Here is a 26,041-nt window from a genome sequence, read left to right as displayed (position 1 = left end):
TGTAGTAATACGAGCTGGCGCAAACCTCCTTTCTTTCCATTCGAGCTGTCAATCAAATGACTGTTTTGAGTGTTTCGTGTGGAAGCTTGGAAATAGAGGAAACCAGTAGAATGGCACGAAACAGTTGTTATTAAAATGGGTGGGGACTAACTAGATGTGAATAATATTTGTCTTGTTTTATTTCTTCACTGTGTATTTTAAGTTTACTGCCTGTTTTAAGGATTTTCAGTATCGTTATTTACGTGTAAACACTTAATGCCGCTGCTGAATCGGCGGCGCTGTCACACGATATCTGTTACTTTTCTCATCGCGGATATGGCTTAACCAATCAGAGTCGAATACCAGATAGTTTAAAAATATATAATTTTACAGTTAAGATGGAGTTTAAATTTTAATGTGCGTGCCTCCAATAAATCCTAGGAAATAACTTATAATAAATATTACACTTTTAAGTTTTCATATATTTGTATAAACACAAAAACGATCACAAGATTTGAATGTTGTGTAAAGGCAATAGCTGTTTTTGGGCCGCGCAGCGCCCCCTACAGGAACAACCGCCTTAACAATCCCCAGATGGAAATACTGCTGTTCATTTTTAGTCTGGAAAAGAGAAGGAGGAAAGGGGGAAAAGAGGAGGAGTGGAGGAGAGGAAAAAACCAAAACACTCAGTGCTGTTCGCCATGTTGTGTTCAGGACACATGAGAGAAAATATGGACGCCTCCGAGGCTTTATTCCAGCATTTAAACACACAGAAATGGAGCTGCTTTCTTCTGATCTGTGACTGATCTGGGATCATTTGGACGAAAAAAGGATTTTACGGAGGAATGCATTTTATCCGACACTATAAAACACGGTTTAGTTGATCTGTTTTAGCTGCTGTTTCGGATCTCTGTAGCTGGATTTCTATCCGTGAGTTCTGGAATGAAGATCATGATTATGATTTATTCAAAGCATTTTTAAAAGAACGAGAAGATCACATCGGGATGTTTTTGAACTTGACTGAACCATGAATAGGAATTTTCCCCATGCATTCAAAATGATCGCTGTTTCTATATCGATACTGATCAATAATAATGCATAAGTTTCAGGACAGGCCGCTGTCACTTTCTAATGCAATATGATTGTATCAATGTTTGATATTTCATCTATGCAAACAGAAACACACGCACTGACCTCCACACTGAGGATTTGTCAAATCTCTCAAACACTAAACCTCTCTTACAGACTTAAACATTGATCCGGACCTGTTTGCTCACAAATAAATGCTTCTGGCAATATTAAAACATTAATTTTAGAGGGAGTGGATTATCAGCTCGGGTGTTGCTGGGATTTATTGCAGTACAAGAATCTGCGCTGAAAATGAGGACAGACACCAAACTGGCCTTGGCTATATTCCTCGTCTCGTGCTCATCAGGTGGGTCCATATTTCTGCTTTAAATCCCGTCTGCTTTTATGTAATAAACTTCAGCATTGCTCGTGGATTGTGAGTAACTCAGGTTGTGTCGGATTAATCTAAAGCTGCTTGTTACAGCCGTGTGCTGATATGGAAAGCCAAATGGGTCAGAATACGCGTGCTTTTCAACGCCGTATTAATTTTAAAACGCCGTTTTCATAACGCCGCCAGGCGTTAAATAAGCGCCGTTACGCGTTAAGTTAACGCCAGACGCCACCACGCGTTAAAATAACGCCACACGCCGATAGACGTTAAGTTAACGCGACACGCCACTTAAGATGCAGATTTATTTACTCATCTACATGGACACACCTCTCATGGCTACAAGGACTCTACGGCAAGTCAGAGCATCCAGTTTGCAAGAGCGCGAAGATGGCAAGGATAGCCCTTACAATTATACATATAGCTTTTGTCTCATAAAGTTAAAACACGAATAAGTGCAAATTTGGAAAATATTTTATTCAACAGTTAAATTAATACGAAAGTAATATTATTATTTTATTATTATATTATATTTTGAGTAGGCTATCATTTCAATTTAATAAATAGTTGGTGATAGTTTCACAAAAATAGAAATTCTGTTTATTTACATTTACTCAACCCAATGATTCAGATGCAGTTTCTGTAACAAAAGTATAGCATGTGTAATTCTAAATTAAATATTAATATTTAAAGCTACATTTTGTTTGCTTTTTCAGATTTAACTCAATTAGGCTCTAATATATCTTCTGAGGGTACTTTTTCTTCCTTTTTAAAAACATAATAACATATGATAAACTGAAATCATACTCAAAAGTAGTTACCTGATTTATTTTACAATAAAGCAATTACAAATATGGATATAGGGAATATAGTTATCGAATGACACAAATAAGTCCAAATTTGGAAATTATTACAATGGTTAAATAAATGAGAAAATGTATGGCAAGTCCTGACCTTTTGGATGTATTTAATTATAAATACCTTTGTAATCTATAATAACAGTACATTTGTTCATTCTTGAATATTAATATAGGTACCTGTAATTTTGGCCAAATTATATATACTTTGTTTGTGAATTTGCACATGCTATAATGTAAGCATCATTAATGACCCCTTTGTGTTTAATAAAAAAAATAAAAAAGATTGATTAGTGAAATGAAAGAATGATTTAATATAAAATGAGACTGATTATTAATTGTCTCCCATTGGCCTGATTAGCTTTGCCCTCAAAACCTTTCTTATTTAGTGGTACAGTATTGCATTATTTGTACATAATACACTTTGCATAAACGTTTGCAATTAGTTTTTTAAAAGGTAACGTTACAGTATCAAGGCCTCTATGCTTTTCTTTTTTTGATATTTCTTTGTTTTGATTTTATTTTATTTTTTTTTTAGCTTTTTGATCCCATTTTCCATCTAATTTTTATTAAATTAGTAAAATACAATCCAGAAGAATAAGTTACCAGTCAAATGAAATCAGCATCAACATTTCAGCTTTGCAAGACACAGAACTCTGCTGTTGCATTAAGGATTATGCAGACTTTTTGAGAAGACTTGGAGGTGGCGTTAATGTATTTCATAAGAACGATGTAATGAAATTAATGTTTAAAATATAAAGTTTTGAAAATGGAAATATTAAACGATTTAAATGACTCATTTATACTTTCAAATGAAACTGAAACCGACAGTAGGTGGCAGCATGTCACTGCCTTATCAATGAATCACAAAGCAAATGACTCTCTTTATGAATGGGTGATGGGTAAATCATTGACTCGCTAGATTTGTTCTAAAATGCAGATTCATTCATAAACGTTGTTCAGAAACAGCTGTGTGTTTGTTTGGAGATACACCGCGATCAGCTGTGACTTTGTTTGAATTTGTTTTTAAGAAATAGAGCAAATTAAGTGTTCCTGAAATTTAAGTCCATATGTTCAGGGGCGCCTGCAGGATTTCTTCCGAGGGAGTCATCTCTACACTGTTTGTTATGATGAATGACAATACTGCAGCCTGCTTTCACGATCTGAGGTGAACCAATAAACATTTACTGCCTTCATTCCATCCCCATACTCCGTCTGTTTAATCTTATTTACTATCCTAATTGCATTATTATTATTATTATTATTATTATTATTATTCAGATTTGCCTTTGTTGTTGATGCTAATACAAAATATCAGGGGGGACTCCCATAAGTCTATTTTTAGTGGGGGTCAGCTCTGCAGTTCTGCTTAATTCAGCTATGATTATCATTTCAGCTTATGTTTATATATATATATATATATATATATATATATATATATATATATATATATATATATATATATATATATATATATATATATAAGAAAAATGATATTTAATTTAGAATTACATATGCTCTACTTTTGTTTCAGAAGCTGCATCGGAATCGTAATATTTTTACAGACTAAAACAGTTTGGTTATCAGCATTCTTCAAAATATCTTCCTCAAACGCAATACAGGCATAAGGTTTGAAACAACATTAGGTTGAGTAAATGTAAATGTAAATAAACAGATTTTCTATTTTTGTGAAACTATCACCAACTATTTATTAAATTGAAATGATAGCCTACTCAAAATATAATATAATAATACAATAATAATATTACTTTCTTATTAATTTAACTGTTGAATAAAATCTTTTCCAAATTTGCACTTATTCATGCCTGGGGTGATAACTTTATGAGACAAAAGCTATATGTAGAATTGTAAGGGCTAGCCATCTTCGCGCTCTTGCAAACTGGATGCTCTGACTTGCCGTAGAGTCCTTGTAGCCATGAGAGGTGTGTCCATGTAGATGAGTAAATAAATCTGCATCTTAAGTGGCGTGTCGCGTTAACTTAACGTCTATCGGCGTGTGGCGTTATTTTAACGCGTGGTGGCGTCTGGCGTTAACTTAACGCGTAACGGCGCTTATTTAACGCCTGGCGGCGTTATGAAAACGGCGTTTTAAAATTAATACGGCGTTGAAAAGCACGCGTATTCTGACCCATTTGGCTTTCCATATGCTGACGCGCGTTACATTGTAACGGATGTGGTAACACTTTATTTCAAGGCGTCCTTGTTACACGTGTTACTTACTATAATAACGATACATTATGCGTATTAACATGCAAGTAACCCAAACCCGTACATGTAGTTAATTAATATTACTCAGTACTTAAATGTGTAATTACACTGTAACAAAGACACCTTAAAATAGTGTAACCACTGGTGTTCGTCTGGTGTTACACTCTGCTCATAATAACTGCGGTCTAGTATTATTGTGCAGAACAAAGACGAAGGCCTCAGTATATCCTATAGACAGTTCCCAAACCTCAACATAATTTTTACAGTTTCCTGGTTACTCAATATTCTGTATATGATGTAATTTGAGCAAGATTAATTTTGAGCTATGAATCACGTTACACATCACATGTCAGTAAAAAATTGTATTCTTTATATACATTTACTGTTCAAAAGTTTGTTGTTTTAAGACTTTTTTTATACGTCTGCAATTATTTGACCAAAATACAATAGAAACAATTTTTTTTTTAAATATTACAACGATTAACTGTTTTCTATGTGAGTATATGTTTAAATTAATTGATCAAAACTGTATTTTCAGCATCATTCCTCCAGTCTTCAGTGTCACATGATCTTCAGAAATCATAAAATATACAGATTTATTGCTCAAGAAACATTTCTGATTATTATCAATGATGAACACAGTTGTGCCGCACAATATTTTTGTGGAAACCTTGATACATTTAATTTTTCAGGATTCACGGATGAATAGAAAGTTTGAAAGAACAGCTTTTATTTGAATTAGAAATCCTTTATAACATTGTAAATTACTTTATTCTAATTAAAAAATGACTGACCTCCTCTCCAAACGTTTAAACAGTAGTGTATGCCGTGTGCATTTTCATGCAAACGTGCTGTAATAATTTTAATAATTCTTTAGTCCTATAGAGCTTGGAGAATCTGCATGGCATTGACATTTGACATCTGATGAATGAACAGTTCTCCTTGGGTAGATTTGTACAATTAAATATTCAGAGTTTTCATTCATTACTTCTTTAATCATGTAATAATATTTAATTATTTTAGGTGTCAGACATTTTGAATGATCTACTCAAATCCTCATTTGTCCTGTAAGTGGTGCTTTCACTTTCTTGTGCTTTCTTTCATAAATGTGCTTAAAAGTACATTAAACTCGTCCTGTTAGTGGATCTTTCTTTTTCTCCTCCTAATACTTCATCATGATTTTGTGGCTGGATTGTTTGAATCTTGATGGTAATTGGCTTTTTAACAAAGTGGGAGAAGCTTTTGTTGTGATCAGCTCATCCCCTCACACCTAAAACACCTGAGACCAAACTCTGGAGAGCTTCAGTGTTTGCTGTTGTGTAGAGACAGATCTGTGGATAAAGAGTCTAGATCATGAGAAGGACACAGGTGAGGGCAGTAACGTTCTCTCATTGGTCTGGATTCGGTCAGATGCTTGTTCAGATGAGACACTATACTGATCTTTTTAAAGATGTCTGAATGCTTCACTGCTCAAGGTTACAGAGTCTGACGCCAGAATAACACTAATGCCATTAAAGACCAGTCTATCTGACGTGCTGCATTAGAGAGTGTTTACTATGGTAATATAACTTGAGGAAGTGTGTAATTTTTTTCAGTATATTTATAGTAAGTGGTCAGCTGATGTGTTTTTCATTAGCTGTAACTGATTGAGATATTACTGGTATATATTTCTAAATGGTCTATCATTATTAAAAAAGGACATCACTGTCATTACAATTAAAGTATTGCCTTTCTTTCATTTTAATCCGTTTGTTTAAAGCAGTCTGACATTGGGAAACCTGTCTGAAAACAGTAATTTGATAACTCTCGTGACGTGCAGAAGTTATCAGAAGCATCAGAAGTGACAGGTGAAGGTGTTTACTGAACTCCAGCACGCTCTCTCTCGCTCTCTCTCTCTCTCTCTCTCTCTCTCTCTCTCTCTCTCTCTCCTCGCTCTACCAGTCCTGAAGTAGGCCAAAGGTCTGCAGCAGCCCTCATCCTCTTTAACATAAGCCTGTAGGGCTCACACAGACTTATGCCAAGGTTACAGCCGCGAGCAAATCCCTGCACCAGCAAACCTCACGCACCGGCTCTAAGAGCAGCTCACCGCTCATCAAAAGCATTCTCCAACATCCCAAGATGATGCAGGAATCCCACATGCCCTGCTCCTTTACTTTGGCTGAAAAAAAAAGAAAACAATTAAGAGATAAATTTTTTAGCCTAGTCTTACAATTTTTAAACATTTTAGTTATATATTTATTTAATTCTCATTATTGTAATAGTGTACTGTTAATTGAATGTAATCACAACTATTCTTGTAGCTTCACAAAATTGAAGTTGAACCCCTGATGCCACATGGACTGTTTTACTGATGTCCTTGTTTCTGGACCTGGGATCATTCAGTTGTGTTGCTGTCTATGAGGGTCAGAAAGCTCTCGGATTTCAACAAAGATATCTTCATTTGTGTTGCGATGATGAACGGAGGTCTTACGGTTTGGAACGACATGAGGATGAGTCATTAATGACATAATTTTCATTTTGGGGTGAACTATCCATTTCATATTTATCATCAAAATAATTTATAATAACAATAATATAAAATAATAATATATTGCTTTAAAAATTAAGCTTATATGCTGAGCCAGTATCTTTCACATTGTGACATTATTTCATTAATTAGAATTCAGCACATTCTCCTAGAAATTTTTGTGTTTTATTTACCGGTATTTGTTTTTGTCATCACCGTAATACTTCAAAAATGCTATTATTATTACAGTCAGCATGAATGAAATGCAGTTAAAATGATCCTTTTGTTCACATTGCTTTGAGGATTTCAAAACAGAGAGTTCTGGTCCTTGATTCTGATTGGCCGAGCCACGCTCGAAGCTGTTACTCTTCAAACATACTCCTTTGTTTACATCTGTGTGTTGCTCGGCAAACACTTCGTTGGAACCACAGCTGTTTCTGAGGAACTACATTGTTTTTATTATTAATATCACTACACTGATCTGTTTTATTCTTTGGAACCTTACTAGGTAAATGGAATAACTGTTTTATAAAAGCAATAATCCCCGTGAAGCTCCTGGGTCTGTGGTTTAGTGTTGGTTGTTTCTGTGAGTGTAGAGGCTCATCTGCAGCTCCAGATGGGCAGCCGTCTCTCCGCCGGTCTCCCAGCATGTGGCTGGCGTTGGTGGTTGTGTTTGAGACAGATGTGCCTCTCCGTCCAGTCGCTCTGGCTCCAAACTCTGGGAACGCTCCTCTGGCAGACGGAGGAGTTACAGACTCTGAAAGCATTTCATTTGATGAATCTGCAGAGAAACTGGAGAAGACAGACCGACCGAGAGCGAGAGAGAGATTCAGAAGCTCACGAGAGTGTGTGTGTGTGTTTAGAGAGAAACTGTGAAGTGTTTGAAATGACTGAAACCCAAAGCAAAGAGTAAAATATGATGCTGGTTTGTGAATGAAAATATGGGGGCAGTAAACCAGAAGTCTTAAAAGTGTCACATTCTAAGTTCACTTATAACACCAGTCAAGGTTTCTTGCTCTGAAAGGAGTCGTAAATTCATTTTTTTATGCTCTTTTTCCATCCTGACCCTAACAATGGAGCTGTTCAGTCATGACGTCAATTTGTCAGCAAACCCAGAAGACTAATTCAGCAACAGTTTCCCTCAGGAATGTCCTCTGGGTCTTTAGAATTGCAGATTTCTATTTTTCAAAGAGTAAAATAAGGTCACTTTTTGTTCTACACACATTAACACTTCATTTGTGAGATATGAAACCATTGTGTGTTTAAAAGATTAAGGTTTCTACACATGCACAACAACAGTCGTCTGATTTGTGAAGTTTATAAACTCACATCTTTGTAGTTATAGTCTTTGTTAGCAGCTCTCATTTTTTAAAGCAGAATAAACAAAATTAACATTTAAAGCTGCGGTAGGGAACTTTTGACGCTCTAGCAGTTAATAAGCAGAACTGCTTGCGTCTTGCGGAAGAACATCGTAGCCGGAACTACTTCTCTCTGTTTATGTCTACGAAGAATCACAAAGGTACTGGGTTACTCCGCCGCGGTATCCCCGGAGAAATCTAAAATAGTCCGAATATAAACACTTATTATAGGTGTACCCTAGTGATTCAGGACAAGCCAAAAACACGGTTTGGAAAATGGATTCATGGTGTACTCGCTTATTATATACATTTTTCTACATTTTGAACACAAACAAAGTTACGGACCGCAGCTCTGATTGTTTTTTTTTTTTTTTTATAATTTCCATTTGTATTTTTCAGTATTGTTGTGTTCGTCATTTTAATGTTCTTAATGATTGTTATTGCAATATAAGTTGAGAAATGAGAAATGTTGTACTAACAAGTAGCTGAAATAAAAAACTTTTTATATTTTATTTATTCCAGTAAATGTTTCTTTTGTAATGAAGTAATTCAATTAATGAAAAAAAATTTAATAATAATACTTTATATTATACATATAATCATTTTTTTTAATGAATGCATGTAAAGTTCAGAGTTTATATGCACGTTGTGTCTTGGAAAGTTTTCTGTTTTGTGAGCTAATGTAGTTTTAACTTGGTATTGTGAGCAATTACTGGCTTGTATGACAAATTTCTTGGTTCCTCATTTGTAAATCTCTGTGGATAAAAGCATCTGCTAAATGTTAGGATATTGTTCGCCGAATGGGTTGGTGTTTGTGAGATTGTGAAAGAAATGCTAATGCTGACTTACATTTAAACATTTAAACAGATATTAATTAGGAGACATGACAGGACAAGTAGTCTTAGCTGATTAGCTATATTTGTGCATTTGCTTATTAGATTAAAGTTTCCAATATATGTAGACATTCGACAAGCCTTTTTAGCGTTAGTTTTACATGACACTACGACTAAGCAAAACAAACTCTTAAAGTATGGTTATGACCAACATTATCATCTCTAATCAGGGTCGTTTCTGGAACTAGAAATGGCTCAGTTTCCACTTAAGAAAATAAAAAATAAAGTAAAAAAAAACCCTAAGGTTGCTACACTTCAAGTACCCTTAGCCAAGAAGTATTTATATAAAAGTAAAAAGCCCAATTTCAATGTGAACCTGTGGTCTTGTGCTGATTTACTTTTTCTTCAAGTACATTGTTTAATTGAATTTGGAAAACTATCAGTATTTAACATTTCTGTGGTTATTTGAGTAATTGAGCACACTTACACACAGTTTAGCCTGACTGTAGTTTGTCTGATTGTGGCGGCGCCTCATTAGATCTGCTCTCTGTAGATGATGAAGTGATGCTGTCCGCTGTTTTGCAGTCATTTGTATCCTCAGTTATTCCGGGGTTGTGAATCTGTGTGTGTTTTAGTGCTGATTGTACAGTATGCTCAGCGTCTGAGGGAGTGCATTGATTTTGTGTATTGGATTTGGCTCTCTGTGAGGTTTCTGCAGTAGTTCTTGTAAATTTGAGTGCCTCCTCCTGATTTACACGTCTGTCCCAGCTGGCCTAGTGATCGGCTTCATTAGCTCATTACTGAGAGGATACGAGCGCTTCATTGTGCTTCTCCCTTAATCTCTCAGAAAAAAAGGTACAAAAGCTGTCACTGGGGCGGTACCTTCTTAAAAGGTACCTAAAGAGTCCATATTGATACCTTAAAGATACATATACGTACATAAAGTGTACAAATTACTACCTAAAAGGTACAAAAATTTTCCTTTTGAAAAGGTACCGCCCCAGTGACAGCTTTTGTACCTTTTTGTCTGAGAGTACAAGCTACATTAAATGACATTCACAGTACGAATGTATGCACTAATACTAATAATATCCACTTTTAGAATGCAAGCCAAAAATTTTTTTTTTAAGTTTTATTTATTTAAAACAAAATTCTTTACATATTTTGTGTATCTTTTAAACATTTATTTGTTTTTATATTTTAATTTTAGTTTAAGTTAATTTGTAAACATAATTTTTTATTTAAAAAAAAAGTTATAAAGAAATGTTTTATTTTTGTAAAAAATTATATTTTATATCATTTAAATCATCTATATTTAAATTATAGAAATAAAAAATCTAAAATTAATTATATATAATTATATTTTTATATTTTTTATTTCACATTAGTTTTTTATGTATTTTTTATTTTTTTATTTATTTTTTTATATATAATAAAATAATCACAATTTAATTCCTTTTTTTTTATTAAAATGTATGTCATACATGTCATCAGGTCCAGGTGTGTTTCCACCTGTTGTGTGTTTCTGCTGCTGACGGTGTTTGATTGGTTGCTGTTAGAAGCTTATGGATGAAGAACTGCATTGTGGGTAAATTTCAGCAGATTAGGTGGTAAAAAAGGTCTTGCCAGAGTATATGGCACGTGTGTGTGTGTGTGTGTGTGCGCGCTGCCAACAACACACACATATATTGACTTCCCTTTATTAAATATATATATATTTTATGAGGAAGTGCTCTGTGATTCTGTGCTGGAAATGACCTGCATTTTACTGGAAGTTCAGATTTTTATTAAATACAGAAAGAGATCATACAGGAACTGTATTTCAAGAAAAACAGATGGTGTTAAATGGGTCTTGATTTAGGATCATTAATGAATGATTGAGGGAGTAACTATAGATCCGTTTACAGCACAGACTGGATTCTGAGGTTTGTGAAGTTTTGATCTGATGACACTGATCTGAATCTGCAGAGAGAAAGAGAATACAAATGAAAAAGGGTTTTTAAGAGAACTTTCAGAAAGATTGTTTATTTTTGACATGAATTCAAATTCATATTCATCTAGAGTTGATCTAATTAAGGCAGGAGTTTCTGGATAGTTTATTGCAGCAGGTCTGTCTCAGTGTAATACTCTTTGCACTTTATTGATTTATTGTAGAATACACAGTGTGTAATTACTGCTGTGTTGGTGTTGCCCTCTGCTGGTAGTAGTGTGTGTGTGTGATTATTTTTTAATACTCCAGTTTAATATGCAGAGACAGCTGTAAGGCACTGTTCTTGTGTGGTAATGCAGATGATTGAATGTTCATGTTCAGATTTCAAAAGAAAAGATTACAGGGATTGATGAAAGCTTAGCACGGACTTCAGTGGAATATGTCAGACTGATGATTCTCTCTTAATTGAGGTGATTAAGAGAAGATATACGACTCTTGACGAGACGGCAGAATCATGTTGAGGCATCAGAAAGTTGCTCGGGGACAAACACACCGTTCAGAAACTCACACCAGACTCCTAAAGAATGAAAGTGACATTTAGGAGAGAAATGATGCAGCGCAGAAATATCTCCACCAGCTGAAAACTGAAGAAGCTCGATAACATCGAGAGAGAGAGATCAGTGACTGCCGGCCTTTTAATCTTGTGATTTATGAAACTAAGTCGACTATTACTCTGAAAGCTCATAATTATTTGATAATCAAGCGCCTCTGCCCTGCAGCCTGATGAAGGCTTTTCATGTTTGTGTCTCAGCGACGCTTGCGTGGAATTCGGTGAATGTTCAGTGGGCTGAAGTGAATAGAAATCTGTTCAGTGTGTTGAATTATTGAGAGGTCAAAGACGTCCGTCAGCAGAAATGTCTGATTGCTCCACGTCTCGGCTTTCTAGCATTCCTTCCCTTCAGTGAGCTGCTGTGGATGAAATACAAGCCCTTCCCTGACAAACACACACACACACACACACGCTCAAAAGTTTGGAGTCAGTAATATTAATATACAACTTTCTATTTCAAATAAATGCTATCCTTTTGAACTTTATGTTCATCTGTGAATCCTGAAAAATAAAATGCATCATGGTTTGCAACTGTGTTCAACACTGATAATAATCAGAAATGTATCTTGAGCAGTAAATCATCATATTATTCTGATTTCTGAAGATCATGTGACACTGAAGACTGGAGGAATGATGCTGAAAATACAGCGGAGCATCACAGAAATAAATTACACTTTAACACAGATTCACACAGAAAACAGATGTTTGAAAATGTAATCATATTTCAAAACGTTACTGTTATAACTGCTCTTAAAGCAATAATTTACCTAAATTTTAGAATTTCTTATCAGTGAGTAACATCATAAAATTCAGTCTGTTCCTCACAAAGTTATAATGTCATTGCAGAAGATCTTCAAAATATAAGACATGCATGATTATGCTGCCTTCGATTTAGGCAGCATCGCATTCAATCCCAGAATGCACTGTAACAAACACTATAAGAAAACTAATTTTGTTATTTTTAAAGCTTATTTTAATTTGACCCACTGTCTGTGTCTTGTGTGTTAGTTTTTAAGAAACATCCAAGAACTGAAATCTAACAATATTCAGCTCTACAGTGAAAAATCATGAGTCAATAGATAGTATTTGAGATTGTTGAACTCTACGAGCTCTAAATATGCTAAAATGAATCATAATCTTAATTTTTTAATGTGTGTGTGTGTGTGTGTGTGTGTGTTTTATACCTAAAGGTCCACTAATAATGTTACTCGTGGTTTAATGCATGAGTTGATACACTGTAAAAATAAAAATAAAAATAAATAAAAGAAGCAATTTTCCCTCAGAAATCACTAGTACCGTACTATAAGTCACACTTTTTTTCATAGTTTGGCTGGTCCTGCGACTTATAGTCAGGTGCGACTTATTTATCAAAATTAATTTGACATGAACCAAGAGAAAACATTACCGTCTCCAGCCACGAGAGGGCGCTCTGTGCTGCTCAGTTCTCCTGTAGTCTACACTGTAAACACAGAGCGCCCTCTCGTGGCTGGAGACGGTAATGTTTTCTCTTGGTTCTAAATAAATGCGATTTATAGTCCAGTGCGACTTATACATGTTTTTTTCCTCATCATGACGTATTTTTGGACTGTTGTGACTTATACTCAGGTGCGACTTATAGTCTGAAAAATACGGTAAATGTTACAAATAATTACACAGATATTACAAGTGACACTGAATTAAATGTGAAACTTTGAAATAGTATTTTCTTGAAAATGTAGACTCCAATAATCTATTTTATGTGCGACTATGAAAGATCATCATTATTTTATAGTGTACTGTACTTTTAAGGTTTGATATGCAATGAGCCTCTGTTTTGTTGATTAAACAGACTGAAGTGTCTGTCTGTGTTTCAGGTGCGATTCTCGGGCGCTCGGAGACGCAGGAGTGTGTGTTTTACAATGCAAGCTGGGAGAAGGACGGCACGAACCAGAGCGGAGTGGAATCATGTCACGGAGAGAAAGACAAGAGACAGCACTGTTTCTCCACCTGGAAGAACCGCTCAGGAGCCGTGGAGATGGTGAAGCAGGGCTGCTGGCTGGACGACATCAACTGCTACGACAGGTACGAGCGCTAGATGTGTGTGTGGAGCAATCGATTGCGATGTGAACAGATGATGACACACGTTACCTGTGTGTGTGTGTGTGTGTGCAGCGAGTGTGTGGAGCATAAGGAGAATCCAGACGTCTTCTTCTGCTGCTGCGAGGGAAACATGTGCAACAGGAAGTTTCACTACAGTCCAGAGATGATTGAGCGTGAGTAACACACACTTCACACCCCTCTTTTAGTGTCAGGCATCAATGTATCCTGCTACTAGTAAAGATACAATCTTGTTATTCAACCCAACTCTCTCACTGTACTCAGATATAATTTTGTGCTTTTATAATATGGTTGGGCCATATTTTGTGGATGGATATTTCAGTGTCCTGATGCTGGCTGTTGTTAGTCACGTTGGTTTGCTTCTGCAGCTTCAGGACCTTCTGAATCAGGGTTCACTTCATGGTTTTTAAGGGCTTTTAAATGGTAAGATCTCTTTCTCTCTCTCTCCAGCCACGACCATCACCGTTCCCCCGAAGCCGGACTTGTTTCCCACGTTGCTGTACTCTCTGATTCCCGTCATGGCTGTGGCCGTCATCCTGCTCATCTCGTTCTGGATGTACCGTCGTCTGAAGCTGTCGTATCCGCCGCTGCTCGTGCCATCACAGGTACTGTACCTCATCTCTATATACTCAATATCTGATCTTTCACATAACAGTGCATTATTAATGTGTATCCATGTGTTTTGTGCTTCTCCTTCGTAATAACAACGATGTTTCACTGCAGAGTGATTTTCTCACTGTGTATTTGTCTTGTTTTCTTGTGCAGTTTAAGACTAACATCTGTCAGTGGGGTCAGAAAAATAAACTTACTTCAAAACCCAGTTTATTTTTCTGAATCAGTTGACAAAAACCAGTCTTAATATCTTGAAATTTTGCATCTCAAGTCAGTATTAAGTGATAAGTTTCAAGTACAAACAAGACAAAATTACTAAATAAGGAAATATATTTTTCACAGTGTTTCACTCGCTTGTTTCTACCCACATGTTCTTATTCCAGAGGGATTGATCGATCGAGCAACATTCAAATCTCTTTTATTTTTTTTTATTAGAGACATTTATACACCAGAAAGAATGCATCTGTTAATCTGAAGGATTCATACTTTCCCAGAAATCTCTATAAAACTCATTTTTATTCATCTTCATGTTGTGTATGAAGTCAAAGCATTGTGATTGGTCCATATATTAACCAGCGCTGTGATTTGATTGGTTGTTACGTTCCGTTTCCATCTGAGTGTCTCACTGTGGCACATGAGAATCCACAGCTCAGTGTTCAGAGCTGGTTCTTCCTCACATCCCTGCGCTTGTGTGTGTGCTAGAGACAGTAAAACCCCTCTGTTCCTCTCTTGCTAGCACGCCTTTCATATCATGATCGAGGTAAGAGCTTCATTCACTCTCACGGTCTCCCATCATGCCCTGCTGATGCTTTAGTTCTCATCCCATCATGAGTTTGTGATGCGGTCGCTGTGTTCTGCGTATCAGATCTGTATTTATTTCTTTCTAGTATGCATGGATTCATATTTGTGTTCTCCTGCATCAGACACTGTGTGTTTGAGTGTGTGAGTGTGTGTGTGTGTGTGTGTGTGTTCAGTGTGTGTCTGTGTGTTCGTGTTCATTGTGTGTGTGTGTGTATGTGTATGTGTGTGTGTGTGTGTGTGTGTGTTCATCATGTGTTCAGCGGCTGTGTTTGTGTCTGTAGGACCCGGGTCTGATGCCTCCGTCTCCGTTGTTGGGTCAGAAGCCGCTGCAGTTGCTGGAGCTGAAGGCTCGTGGATGCTTCGGCTGCGTCTGGAAAGCTCAGCTGCTCAACGAACACGTGGCTGTAAAGATTTTCCCTGTGCAGGTCTGACACCTTTCATTTTAATCTCATTACTGTTTGTGCATTTTTGCCTCTTCAGCCTCAGCATACAAGAACAACACATACTGCTGCCATAATGTAACTCAAAACTCTGTGTGTTTTATTATTGTGCTCTGAATTTCTGCATTGATATTCTTCAAAAATGATGTTTGTGATAAACCTCTTACCCGAAATATTAAGAACATATAATTTCATTGTACTGTAATTTAAAATGTTACACAACTCTACAAGCTCAAAAATGATCAAATTAATCATAATCTACACATAAGTTTCTTTTTTTATTCCCTGGAGGTCCATCTATGTTAGTTATGGTTTCTTGCATCAAAAAGTCATAATGTAGTTTTTAGTGATTTAAACAATTAAACTTTTTCATATCTTTTACATTTCAAAATGCTGAGTTTGATACAGTGAAAAAAAATGTGCAGTGTAGTTTAAGTCTTTGTTTTTGTAAACTTTGTTGTTTAAATGTTTATAAAATTCACATTGGTAAAATTATGATGAAGTCATTGTAATATTTACATACTAAATGAAACAGTCTTTTGCACCAATTTACATTGCAAACACTAAATCTAGTTGCTTTTATAAAACAATTGCTACAGCAGTGATAAAGCACACAATGTTCAACAAATAATTAATAACAATAATCATAACAAAGCACCTATCCATCAAGTAAGACAGCTCATCAGTCTGTTACACCTCGGCACATGAATACAGAAATCAACTGATGTGCTTATACTGTATATACAGTTGTGCCAAAGTGTATTTACATTTATTCATTTAGCAGATGCTTTAATCCAAAGCGATTTACAAATGAGGACAATGGAAGCAATCAAAAACAACAAAAGAGCAATGACATATAAGTGCTAAAACAAGTCTCAGTTACCTTAAATGCAGTATACATAGCAAGGGCTTTTTAAATAATATTAAAAAGAAAAAGAAAACAGATAGAATAGAAAAAGAATAGAGCAAGCTAGTGTTAGTGTTTTTTTTGTTGTTGTTGTTGTTTACAATAGAATAGAATTAGAATAGTGAGTGTTAAAGTTAGAGGGTCAAATAAAGATGGAAGAGATGTGTTTTAAGACGATTCTTGAAGATGGCTAAGGACTCAGCTGCTCGGATTGAGTTCCACCAGGAGGGAACATTTAATTTAAAAGTCTGTAAAAGTGACCTTGTGCTTCTTTGGGATGGCACAATCAAGAGACGTACACTTGCAGAACGCAAGCTTCTAGAGGCACATAAGTCTGAAGTAATGAATTTAGGTAAATGGGTGCAGAGCCAGTGGTAGTTTTGTAGGCAAACATCAATGCCTTGAATTTTATGTGAGCAGCTATTGGAAGCCAGTGCAAATTGATTAACAGAGGTGTGACTTGTATTCTTTTCGGCTCATTAAAAATTAATGTTGCTGCCTCATTATGGATTAATTGTAAAGGTTTGATAGAACTGGCTGGAAGACCTGCCAAGAGGGCATTGCAATAGTCCAGCCTGGACAGAACAAGAGCTTGAACAAGGAGTTGTGCAGGATGTTCCCAAAGAAAGGGCTTGATCTTCTTGATGTTGAATAAAGCAAATCTGCAGGAACGGACAGTTTTAGCAATGTGGTCTGAGAAAGTCAGCTGATCATCAATCATAACTCCAAAGCTTCTAGCTGTTTTTGAAGGAGTTATGGTTGATGTGCCTAACTTGATGGTGAAATTGTGATGAAACGATGGGTTTGCTGGAATCACAAGCAGTTCTGTCTTTGCAAGGTTGAGTTGAAGGTGATGGTCCATCATCCAGTAAGAAATGTCTGTTAGACAAGCTGAGATGCGAATAGCTATCGTCGGATCATCAGGATGGAATGAGAGGTAGAGTTGAGTGTCATCAGCATAGCAGTGGTATGAAAAGCCATGTTTCTGAATGACAGAACCTAATGATGCCATGTAGACAGAGAAGAGAAGTGGTCCAAGAACTGAGCCCTGAGGCACCCCAGTAGTTAGATGTTGAGACTTGGACACCTCACCTCTCCAAAATACTTTGAAGGACCTATCTGATAGGTAAGACTGAAACCACTGAAGTGCAGTTCCTGAGATGCCCTTTGCCAGTAGTGTTAATAGGAGGATCTGGTGGTTAACCGTGTCAAAAGCAGCGGACAGATCAAGCAGGATAAGTACTGAAGATTTGGATTCTGGCTACAACAACTGAGAGCAAGGCAGTCTCAGTTGAATGTCCACTTCTGAAGCCAGATGCTGTCAAGGAGGTTGTTCTGTGTGAGAAATGCTTGTTCAAGTGTTTTTGCAATGAAAGGAAGAAGATAAACTGGTCTGTAGTTCTCTAAAAGAGATGGGTTGAGGGTGGGTTTCTTAAGTAGTGGAGTTATACGATCCTGTCTAAATGATGAGGGGAAAACACCAGTGTGAAGGGAAGTGTTGATGATGTGAGTTAGTGCAGGTACAACTGCAGGAGAAATGGCTTGATCAGTATGTATATATATATTTAGTATTTTGATACTTAAGTTTTTTTAAACAAAATGTCATGTTTAAAAAAAATGGAAGTAAAAGAAATCAATTGATGTGTATCACAATTGTTTGTAAATGGACTGTCTTACACAGACTTTGAATGTTGTTGATTTTGCGTGTGTTTGTCTGTGATCTCTCTCAGAATAAACAGTCGTGGCAGAGTGAATATGAGATTTATAGCTTGAGCGGAATGAAACATGAAAATATCCTTCACTTCATCGGAGCAGAAAAACGAGGAAATGGAATCGATATTGAGCTCTGGCTCATCACAGCTTACCATGAGAAGGTATAAACACACACACACACACACACACACACACACTCACACACTTACTTACTTGTACACACACACACACACACACACACACACAGCTACAATATTCAGAATTCTACAATATTTAGAAAATATGTCATATGCAGCAGTTAATGTTTGAAACAGTATTATGATACATTATTGTCACATGTTTGATATCATCTGCATGTGTGTTTGTATTCAGGGCTCGCTGACAGACTTCCTGAAGGCGAATGTCGTGTCGTGGAATGAGTTGTGTCTGATAGCGCAGACGTTTGTGCGTGGATTGGCGTATTTACACGAGGACATTCCCAACCTGAAGGATGGACACAAGCCTGCCATTGCACACAGGTACAAAATGCCTTTCCTAAAATTAACAGTCATCTATATAGTTTCTCTTAAAAAGAGTCAGTTTATACTGTAAAAAAAAATTACAGTAATAAAATTGCATAATAAAATGTGTAAAAAAAACTACTCTTTTTTGGGGGTATTTATTTATATACTTTATTTATTGATGTATTTTTTGAGCATATTGATTTTTAATATTCTTTTTAAGTTTATTTTTTTAATTATTTTTTACATATTTATTTTTAGTCTAAAATGTAATTTGATTATTAATAATTAATTAGTTAATCATTTCATTCATTAATTTTTTTTTATTATTATTCATTTATTTTAGTAGTGAGGTCCCCTCCACTTTATTTAGTTTCTTGTATAAAGCTCCAATTTATATGGTTTGGAAAATATTTAGTTTCAGCTAAGTTACATTATTATTATTTATTATTATTAATATCATCATCATCATTAGGGCTGTAACGATACACCAAACGGTTCGTATCACGATTTTTGACCCACGGTACGATACAAACCTCGATAATTAAAAAACAATTTTTATGCGTGGTTAGTGAAAAGCTAAAAATGTTAAAACACTTGAATAAGGCAAAAAAAAACACATAAAGAACATTGGTTCCTGGGATTTTTGAGAACTGGAGCTTGTAGCCTAGAATTTTTCTTTCTAAATTATGTGAAAATCTTCTTGTTTACTCACTCACAGAAAACAATATATTGATTTAGATTTTCTAAGACACTCTTTGTTGGTAAAAGTCATATGCGAGAAGGCGTCAACTATCATGAATATCATTGTGATTTACACCTGAGAAGACAAAGGCCTGCATAATGAGCTGCATAATGAGCCTCTCATTCAGCTGTGCCACTGAGAGGGAGGAGTTACAAGAAAGAATGTAACCCTTACATTCTTATTATTATCATAATTATCATTGTTATTGTTATTTATTATTAATGTTGAAAAGAGCTGAGAATATTTTTCAGGTTTTTTAGGGGGGATAAATTAAAAGAACACAATTTTTTGTTACATTTGTTACAGTTGCATTTATTTGTTACATTTATATTATTTACATCAAGCTTTTGAATGATATAGTATTGCATATTGATATTGAAACTTCATAATATTTCACTTAATTATACATTTAGTCAGGAATTATAGTTTGGAAAGTCTAACTAGTAAAATGTTTATACGTTATGTGAAAACTAGTACAAGTATATAAATAAATATAAAGAAACTTACTCATGTTTATGATCTCTGCTGAATAGAGGACATCATTCTTTTTTTTCTGAGGAAATCCAAATCTCAAATACTCAACCAAATCACATCTGTTTGGGGTGAATTATGTCTTATTGCTCTCATCACAAAGCAAACAGTAAAATAAAAAGAACTTGAAGAACAGTCTCGCTGCTTTTTCTTCTGTGTGGGTGTATTCAAGCCGCGCGCTTCAGTTTGAATCTGAATAGCGCGTTAAGCGCGGGGGCGTGGTCACATTAAATATAATGAAGGGAGACGTGAAAAACGGACATCGCCTTGTTTTCATATGGATTACTTTATCACCGAATATTTGTTTTCGGCAGCACTTGTTTAGTTTAAAAGTAGACATGTCAAGCTTTCTATAGATATCTCTCTCATGTCTCTTCGTTGAGTATTCACGGAGTTACACTTCATTTTAATGACGTGTTTGTACATGACGATCAGCGGAGACGAAGGCTGCAGACAGCACACCTTGTTTGTTATCTTTATTTTATAAGTGCACAAAGTTTTGTTGTTATGTCTGTATCCAAAAAAAGTAGACCCTTTACAGATTCGATTGATGTATTGCTCTTATCTTTACGATTAAAACCTGAAGTGTAATTTAAGTTCTTTTCGGGGTTATCAGGAGAAAATTACTCATAACGCGTATCCGCGTTAATCGACTCCTTCAAACGTATTTTATAATGTTAACTTCAAATAATACTTATAGTAATTTTAAAATGTGGTAGCATTGGATCTGGACAGGAAGGATAACTTCAGGAGGGGTGTGTCGCGATTCTGCCTTCTCACATCGCGATACAGGTTCGTGGACCTGCGTATGGCGATTTCGATTTCATATCGCATATCGTTACAGCCCTAATCATCATCATCATAAATATTTTTTCTCTACTCATTATAGTAATTAACCTCTCTCTCTTTCTCTCTCTCTCTCTCTGTATTCCTCTCTCTCTCTCTCTCTGTCTCTCTATCTCTCTCTCTCTCTGTCTCTCTCTCTCTCTCTCTCTCAGGGATATCAAGAGTAAGAATGTGTTACTGAAGCATGATTTAACGGCCTGTATTGCTGACTTTGGCCTGGCACTGAAGTTTGAAGCGGGGAAATCTACAGGCGACACACACGGACAGGTATGATCAAAACTTCACTGACGAGTGGTGATTTAACTTGTTAAATGTCACTCACGTTTTTGAAGATAGACATGAATGTGCATGATACAGACCTAAATTTTTATAATTCATGACTGAAAACATTTTGTAAGATGAATTTGATGTACCATTTACATGGTAATGCAATGTCTGATTTTAAAATGGGTATTGAAGGATGAATTTTGAGATTTTATGTTTTCAAGTGATATATAACTTCTGATGATTTCTAAAATGTGATAGAGAAAAAGGCAACGAGGAAGTCTTTTTTTTTAAACAAAGGTCAAAACTCCTAGCCTGGTAATACCAGACTCTGCTACTTCACTTTGCTTCGTAGACAGAGTCTGGAATGGCATAATAGAGAAGTGTTTTCTCTCTCGCTAGGGGGCGCTTGTCTGAAGTTTAAAATCATTGGTTACCCGTAGCCAATCAGATACGTTTAGTTATGACGTATGTTATTCGCCTGTACAGCCGCATCGAAGCACAGACATCATGCATCGAACTCAAATCTATGATTGAACTTCCACTGTAAACCTGTTGTTAACACATGATGATGCGAGCGAAATACCGGAGTGAACATGGCTGTAAACGACTTTTGCAGTTTGAAAAAGAGTTGAATGTTCTCCATAACAGAGCGAATTGCATCCCGTGTCTCGTTTCCCATTTCCGCGGTCGTTTCGGTTTCTCTAACCTACAATGTAAAACTCGGCGCTAAGCATCTACGTCACGGCTCTCAGCCCGCCCTCTGCTCGTTGATTGGCCCGGCCGTTTCCAGACCGGTGGCAAACAGAAAGCTCTGACGCAGTATCAGACTGAGTACAGAAGCGAAATGAAATTGAGCGGAAGTAGGAAGTCTGACGTAGTCAGGCTACAAAACTCCTTTTGTAATGTAGATTTCTGAGGGTGCACTCTTGTCATAAATTCATCTATTACTTTTCCTACATAATTTTTAACAAAAAATATTGATATAATACATATTTGGGAGTCTTAGACCTTTCCAACGATATATAGTTTGTCAAGATTAGATTAGATTTGGTTGTAATATAGTATAGTCAACGTAGGCGTCCCGTATACGGGACGGGGTGACAATTAACAGGTTAAAGTGATAATTATTGATTGTTGTGGTTGTATTGGCTGTGTGAAGGTGGGGACGCGGCGGTACATGGCTCCGGAGGTGCTGGAGGGAGCCATCAGTTTCCAGCGCGACGCGTTTCTGAGGATCGACATGTACGCCACGGGTCTGGTGCTGTGGGAACTGGCCTCTCGCTGCACAGCGGCCGACGGTAACAAACACCCATTCACTCACACTCCAGTGAAGTCCTGTGATGAACCGCTGCTGATCCGTGTGTGTGTGTGTGTGTGTGTGTCTCAGGTCCTGTGGATGAGTTCTGTCTGCCGTTTGAGGAGGAGGCTGGTCTTCATCCGTCTCTGGAGGACATGCAGGACGTCGTTGTGCATAAGAAACTACGGCCGATATTTAGAGAACACTGGCTAAAACATACGGTACTTCACACACACACACGCACACACACAGGCACACACACACGCACACACACACACACACACACACACACGCACAGACACACACACACACACACACATTGACTGCATTACATTTTCTATATTTTCACAAATATTCTAGATTTTAAAATGATCAAAAACTCAACTGACCCAGTATACTCTTAATTTCATTTTCATCATTGATGTTTAGTGAAAACAAAATTAAAGTCTTCATCTTTCATCATGATGTAAAAAGTTCTGAAGTAACTTTCATATAGAAACACTTTTTTATTATCCAGTTGATGCTTTGTGTCAGGTAATAATAATGAATACAAATATGACCATAGTGACTATAAAATCAATTTAAATTGTAAATTGAATAAATATACAAGTATTTTATACACATCAGTGTTACTTTAGTATTATTTAGATACTATTACATATTATTGAGATATAAACTGATAGTATTTTTATATACTATTATTATTATTATTTCATTTTATTTTAAAGTTTGTTTTTTTAAGTCTTTTATAAGTCATTTTTAGTCTTTTATTTCTATATAGCTTTATTTTTAATGAGTTTTAGTCATTTTAGTAACTTTTAAATGAAAATTCCTAAGTGAAAATGTGACCTGAATTAAATCTTTTTTCTCCTAATATTTCTATTTTTATTTCAGCTTTATTTTAAATTACGGTTTTCAACAGTAACATTAGGAAAAAGTAGTGCTTGTTAGAAAACGCCATGGATTTTGAGAAATGCAAAGCCAAGGTTACATTCAATGCATAAGAATAAATCTACATTTCAGATTCCATATTTCTAGATCAACTAATTTGTAATTTATTTAGTCATGTGACCCTTTGTACAGTTGATCAGAAGCTCAAGATGCTTGAAGATGCATGATGTTCAAGTTTTGGCTCAGAAAAAGAGGCCCACACCACATGCACAGCTCTCAAAGGTTTTTATTCTTATTATATTTAATCTGTGTATGTGTAGGGTCTGGCGATGCTCTGTGAGACCGTGGAGGAGTGCTGGGACCACGAGGCCGAGGCGCGTCTGTCTGCGGGGTGCGTGGAGGAGCGCATCCTCTCAATGCAGCGCAACACCAACCTCATCGCCCCCGAAAACATCCTCTCCGTCGTCACCATGGTTTCCAACCTGGACTTCCCCCCTAAAGAATCCAGCCTATGATGCTGTTCTCTCGGCCAATCAGAGCGCAGCGTGTGCGAGAGAACACCAGACTACAGTGAAAGCAAAACGAACACGAGAATGATTCAACGACTCACATTTACACACGGAGGAACTCGAGATCAAACACACACGGACGTCTCCGTCTGCACCAAAACCTCTTTTATGCATTAAGGAAAGACTTTTGTGTTTTATATGAACAGCGTATCGTATGGTTTTAGTATAAAAAGGGCGAAACTCTGGACTGCGTTTGCTGTTCGTTTCTGCAAATCATAACAGTCATGCCAATACAAAACACTTCTGAATGTCTGCCGCTCAGCCGCGAATCACACACGGCTCTATGAGAAATTATGCTGAAATAACCATGAACCTCCCTAAACAGGTATACCTCATTTTGATTTCTCATGCTTTTTTCTGGACAGCTGCTACGGAGGCGAGACGAGTCGCTGTAACACGCTAGTGTTTCTACCGTTCACATTTCTGCTTCATTTCATCACAGCCGTTCTGAAGGGGTCGAATCATGAGGAATCAACGCTCGCTTCACTGAATCACAGAAACCAGGGGCCAATGTTAGCGTCTGGAACAATTCGGACCGCTCACGCTCACTCAACTATATTTTTGCACCACAATTTTTGAAAATAGTGACACATCATATGCAAAACTGCACCTGAGACATTGGGTTTTTCTGGACATCATCTTTCTGATGTGAACTAGATTAACGTTAACAGCGATTTAGCGTTGAGAAACCTGGGCCACCGAGACTAGATGTCAAACTATAGACACATGAACATTTTTAAAAGGTAATTGGAACTTTTTATCACACAATATGGATTTATATTTTTGTTTTAGAATTCAGATTTTTTTATTTTGCAATTCAAAGAAAGTCAGACTCGAAAAAAACGGATAAGTCTGATGTTTTCATCAGTCAAACCTTGCATTTCTGAGTTTATAGCTCACAATTTAGTTTTTTTTTTCTCTTCTCACAGTTGTTTTTTGTTTCTGCCATGAATTCCAGAATCATTTGCAATTACAAGTTTAAATCTCAATTCTGGAAAAATCTTGATACTTTGAGATAAACTCAGAATTACGAGACGTAAACTCAGAATTGAAAGGGAAAAAAGACAGAATAATCAGTTTATATCTCACAATTCTGACAGTTTTTCTTTAGAATTACACGTTTCTATAGACTTGTGAGAAAAAAAGTCAGACTTGCGAGATATAAAATCAGTCACAACCAGCTTTAGTTTTATTCTGTGGTTAACACAAGCTTCCAAATCAAAAAATGGTCTGAACACCAGCAGAAATAAAATACATAGAGTGTGAACGCTTGTGCATTTCAGTCTGAACCATTCAGGATTGATTTACGAGTCACAATCCGATGCATCTTTACAAACAGGCTGTTGTTGAAGGATGGAGCAGTTAAAAACTAGACTGAACTCACAGAAAACACTCATCGAGGATGAAAAGATGTTGTTTGTAGGAGCAGGAATCCTCATGTGACATTATGAGTTGACCTTGTGGGATAAATAAATGCTGAAAAGGCCCCTTTAATGACTGTTTTCACACGACAGCATCTTTCAGGCTGTGAATCTGTCTCAACGCCACATTGTCCTTCCTCAGTCTCTCTTCATCTCTGTCTGAAGCACTACAGCAGTATTCAGGGACTTACAGCAATTATGCAACCAACACGCAGCAGCGATCGCAACTGTAGCACACAGTCTCAACCGCTTCTATTTATTTCATTAATAATGTGACAAACTCTCAGTACTGTGAAGACAAACCCTGGTTATTATTTGCCTGAATGTGTTCGACGACAAACCGAGTGTTGGGTGAGGAGTAAGTTTGTAAAAGACATTTCAGATCAATCTGTAGTTCCCCCGAACACACACATGTACAGCAAATGAATAATGTAAATATGATTGTTGGTTTTAAATTATTAGACTAGCATGATGTTGCTCTGTTCTTTTCGGTGTCACTAATCAAAAACTGTTGTTTATAAAGAAATTATACCAGAAGATTGTACTGCGGGGTATTTATTGTCTTAATGTCTGCAGAAAAGTTGCAGTTACCCTTTCAAAAAAAAAATTTTATCCTTTCATAACATTAAATCAAGTACTTAAAATA

The 26,041-nt window shown here is 36.4% G+C and overlaps 1 protein-coding gene across 2 annotated transcripts; it reads left to right on the top strand.

The window, feature by feature from the left end:
- Positions 1 to 646: 646 nt before the first annotated feature.
- On the top strand, positions 647 to 25,932 carry acvr2ab (activin A receptor type 2Ab). Of its 2 annotated transcripts, none has more exons than XM_026256032.1 (11): positions 647 to 1,414; positions 13,612 to 13,819; positions 13,910 to 14,010; positions 14,306 to 14,460; positions 15,550 to 15,693; positions 18,346 to 18,489; positions 18,701 to 18,846; positions 21,103 to 21,217; positions 22,377 to 22,515; positions 22,605 to 22,735; positions 23,726 to 25,932. In XM_026256032.1, the coding sequence occupies exons 1-11, from the start codon at positions 1,360 to 1,362 to the stop codon at positions 23,918 to 23,920; spliced, it is 1,533 nt and encodes a 510-aa protein (XP_026111817.1). In that variant the 5' UTR covers positions 647 to 1,359; the 3' UTR covers positions 23,921 to 25,932. The 2 variants fall into 2 exon arrangements, with proteins under 2 accessions (XP_026111817.1, XP_026111816.1); XM_026256031.1 differs by having other exon boundaries at positions 13,907 to 14,010.
- Positions 25,933 to 26,041: the final 109 nt, after the last annotated feature.

This window comes from Carassius auratus, chromosome 6, assembly GCF_003368295.1.
Source record: "Carassius auratus strain Wakin chromosome 6, ASM336829v1, whole genome shotgun sequence".
In the NCBI taxonomy this organism is placed as follows: Eukaryota; Metazoa; Chordata; class Actinopteri; order Cypriniformes; family Cyprinidae; genus Carassius; species Carassius auratus.
Note: the sequence above shows the minus strand (reverse complement) of the source record. Positions and strands in the feature narration are given on the sequence as shown.

Bases quoted from the DNA above. Each gene is read 5' to 3' on its own strand.
- acvr2ab (XM_026256031.1), top strand. From the start codon at position 1,360: ATGAGGACAGACACCAAACTGGCCTTGGCTATATTCCTCGTCTCGTGC. The intron at 13,820-13,906 runs GTACGAGCGCTA...TGTGTGTGTGTG, and splicing joins GACATCAACTGCTACGACAG to CAGCGAGTGTGTGGAGCATA. The intron at 18,847-21,102 runs GTACAAAATGCC...TCTCTCTCTCAG, and splicing joins AAGCCTGCCATTGCACACAG to GGATATCAAGAGTAAGAATG.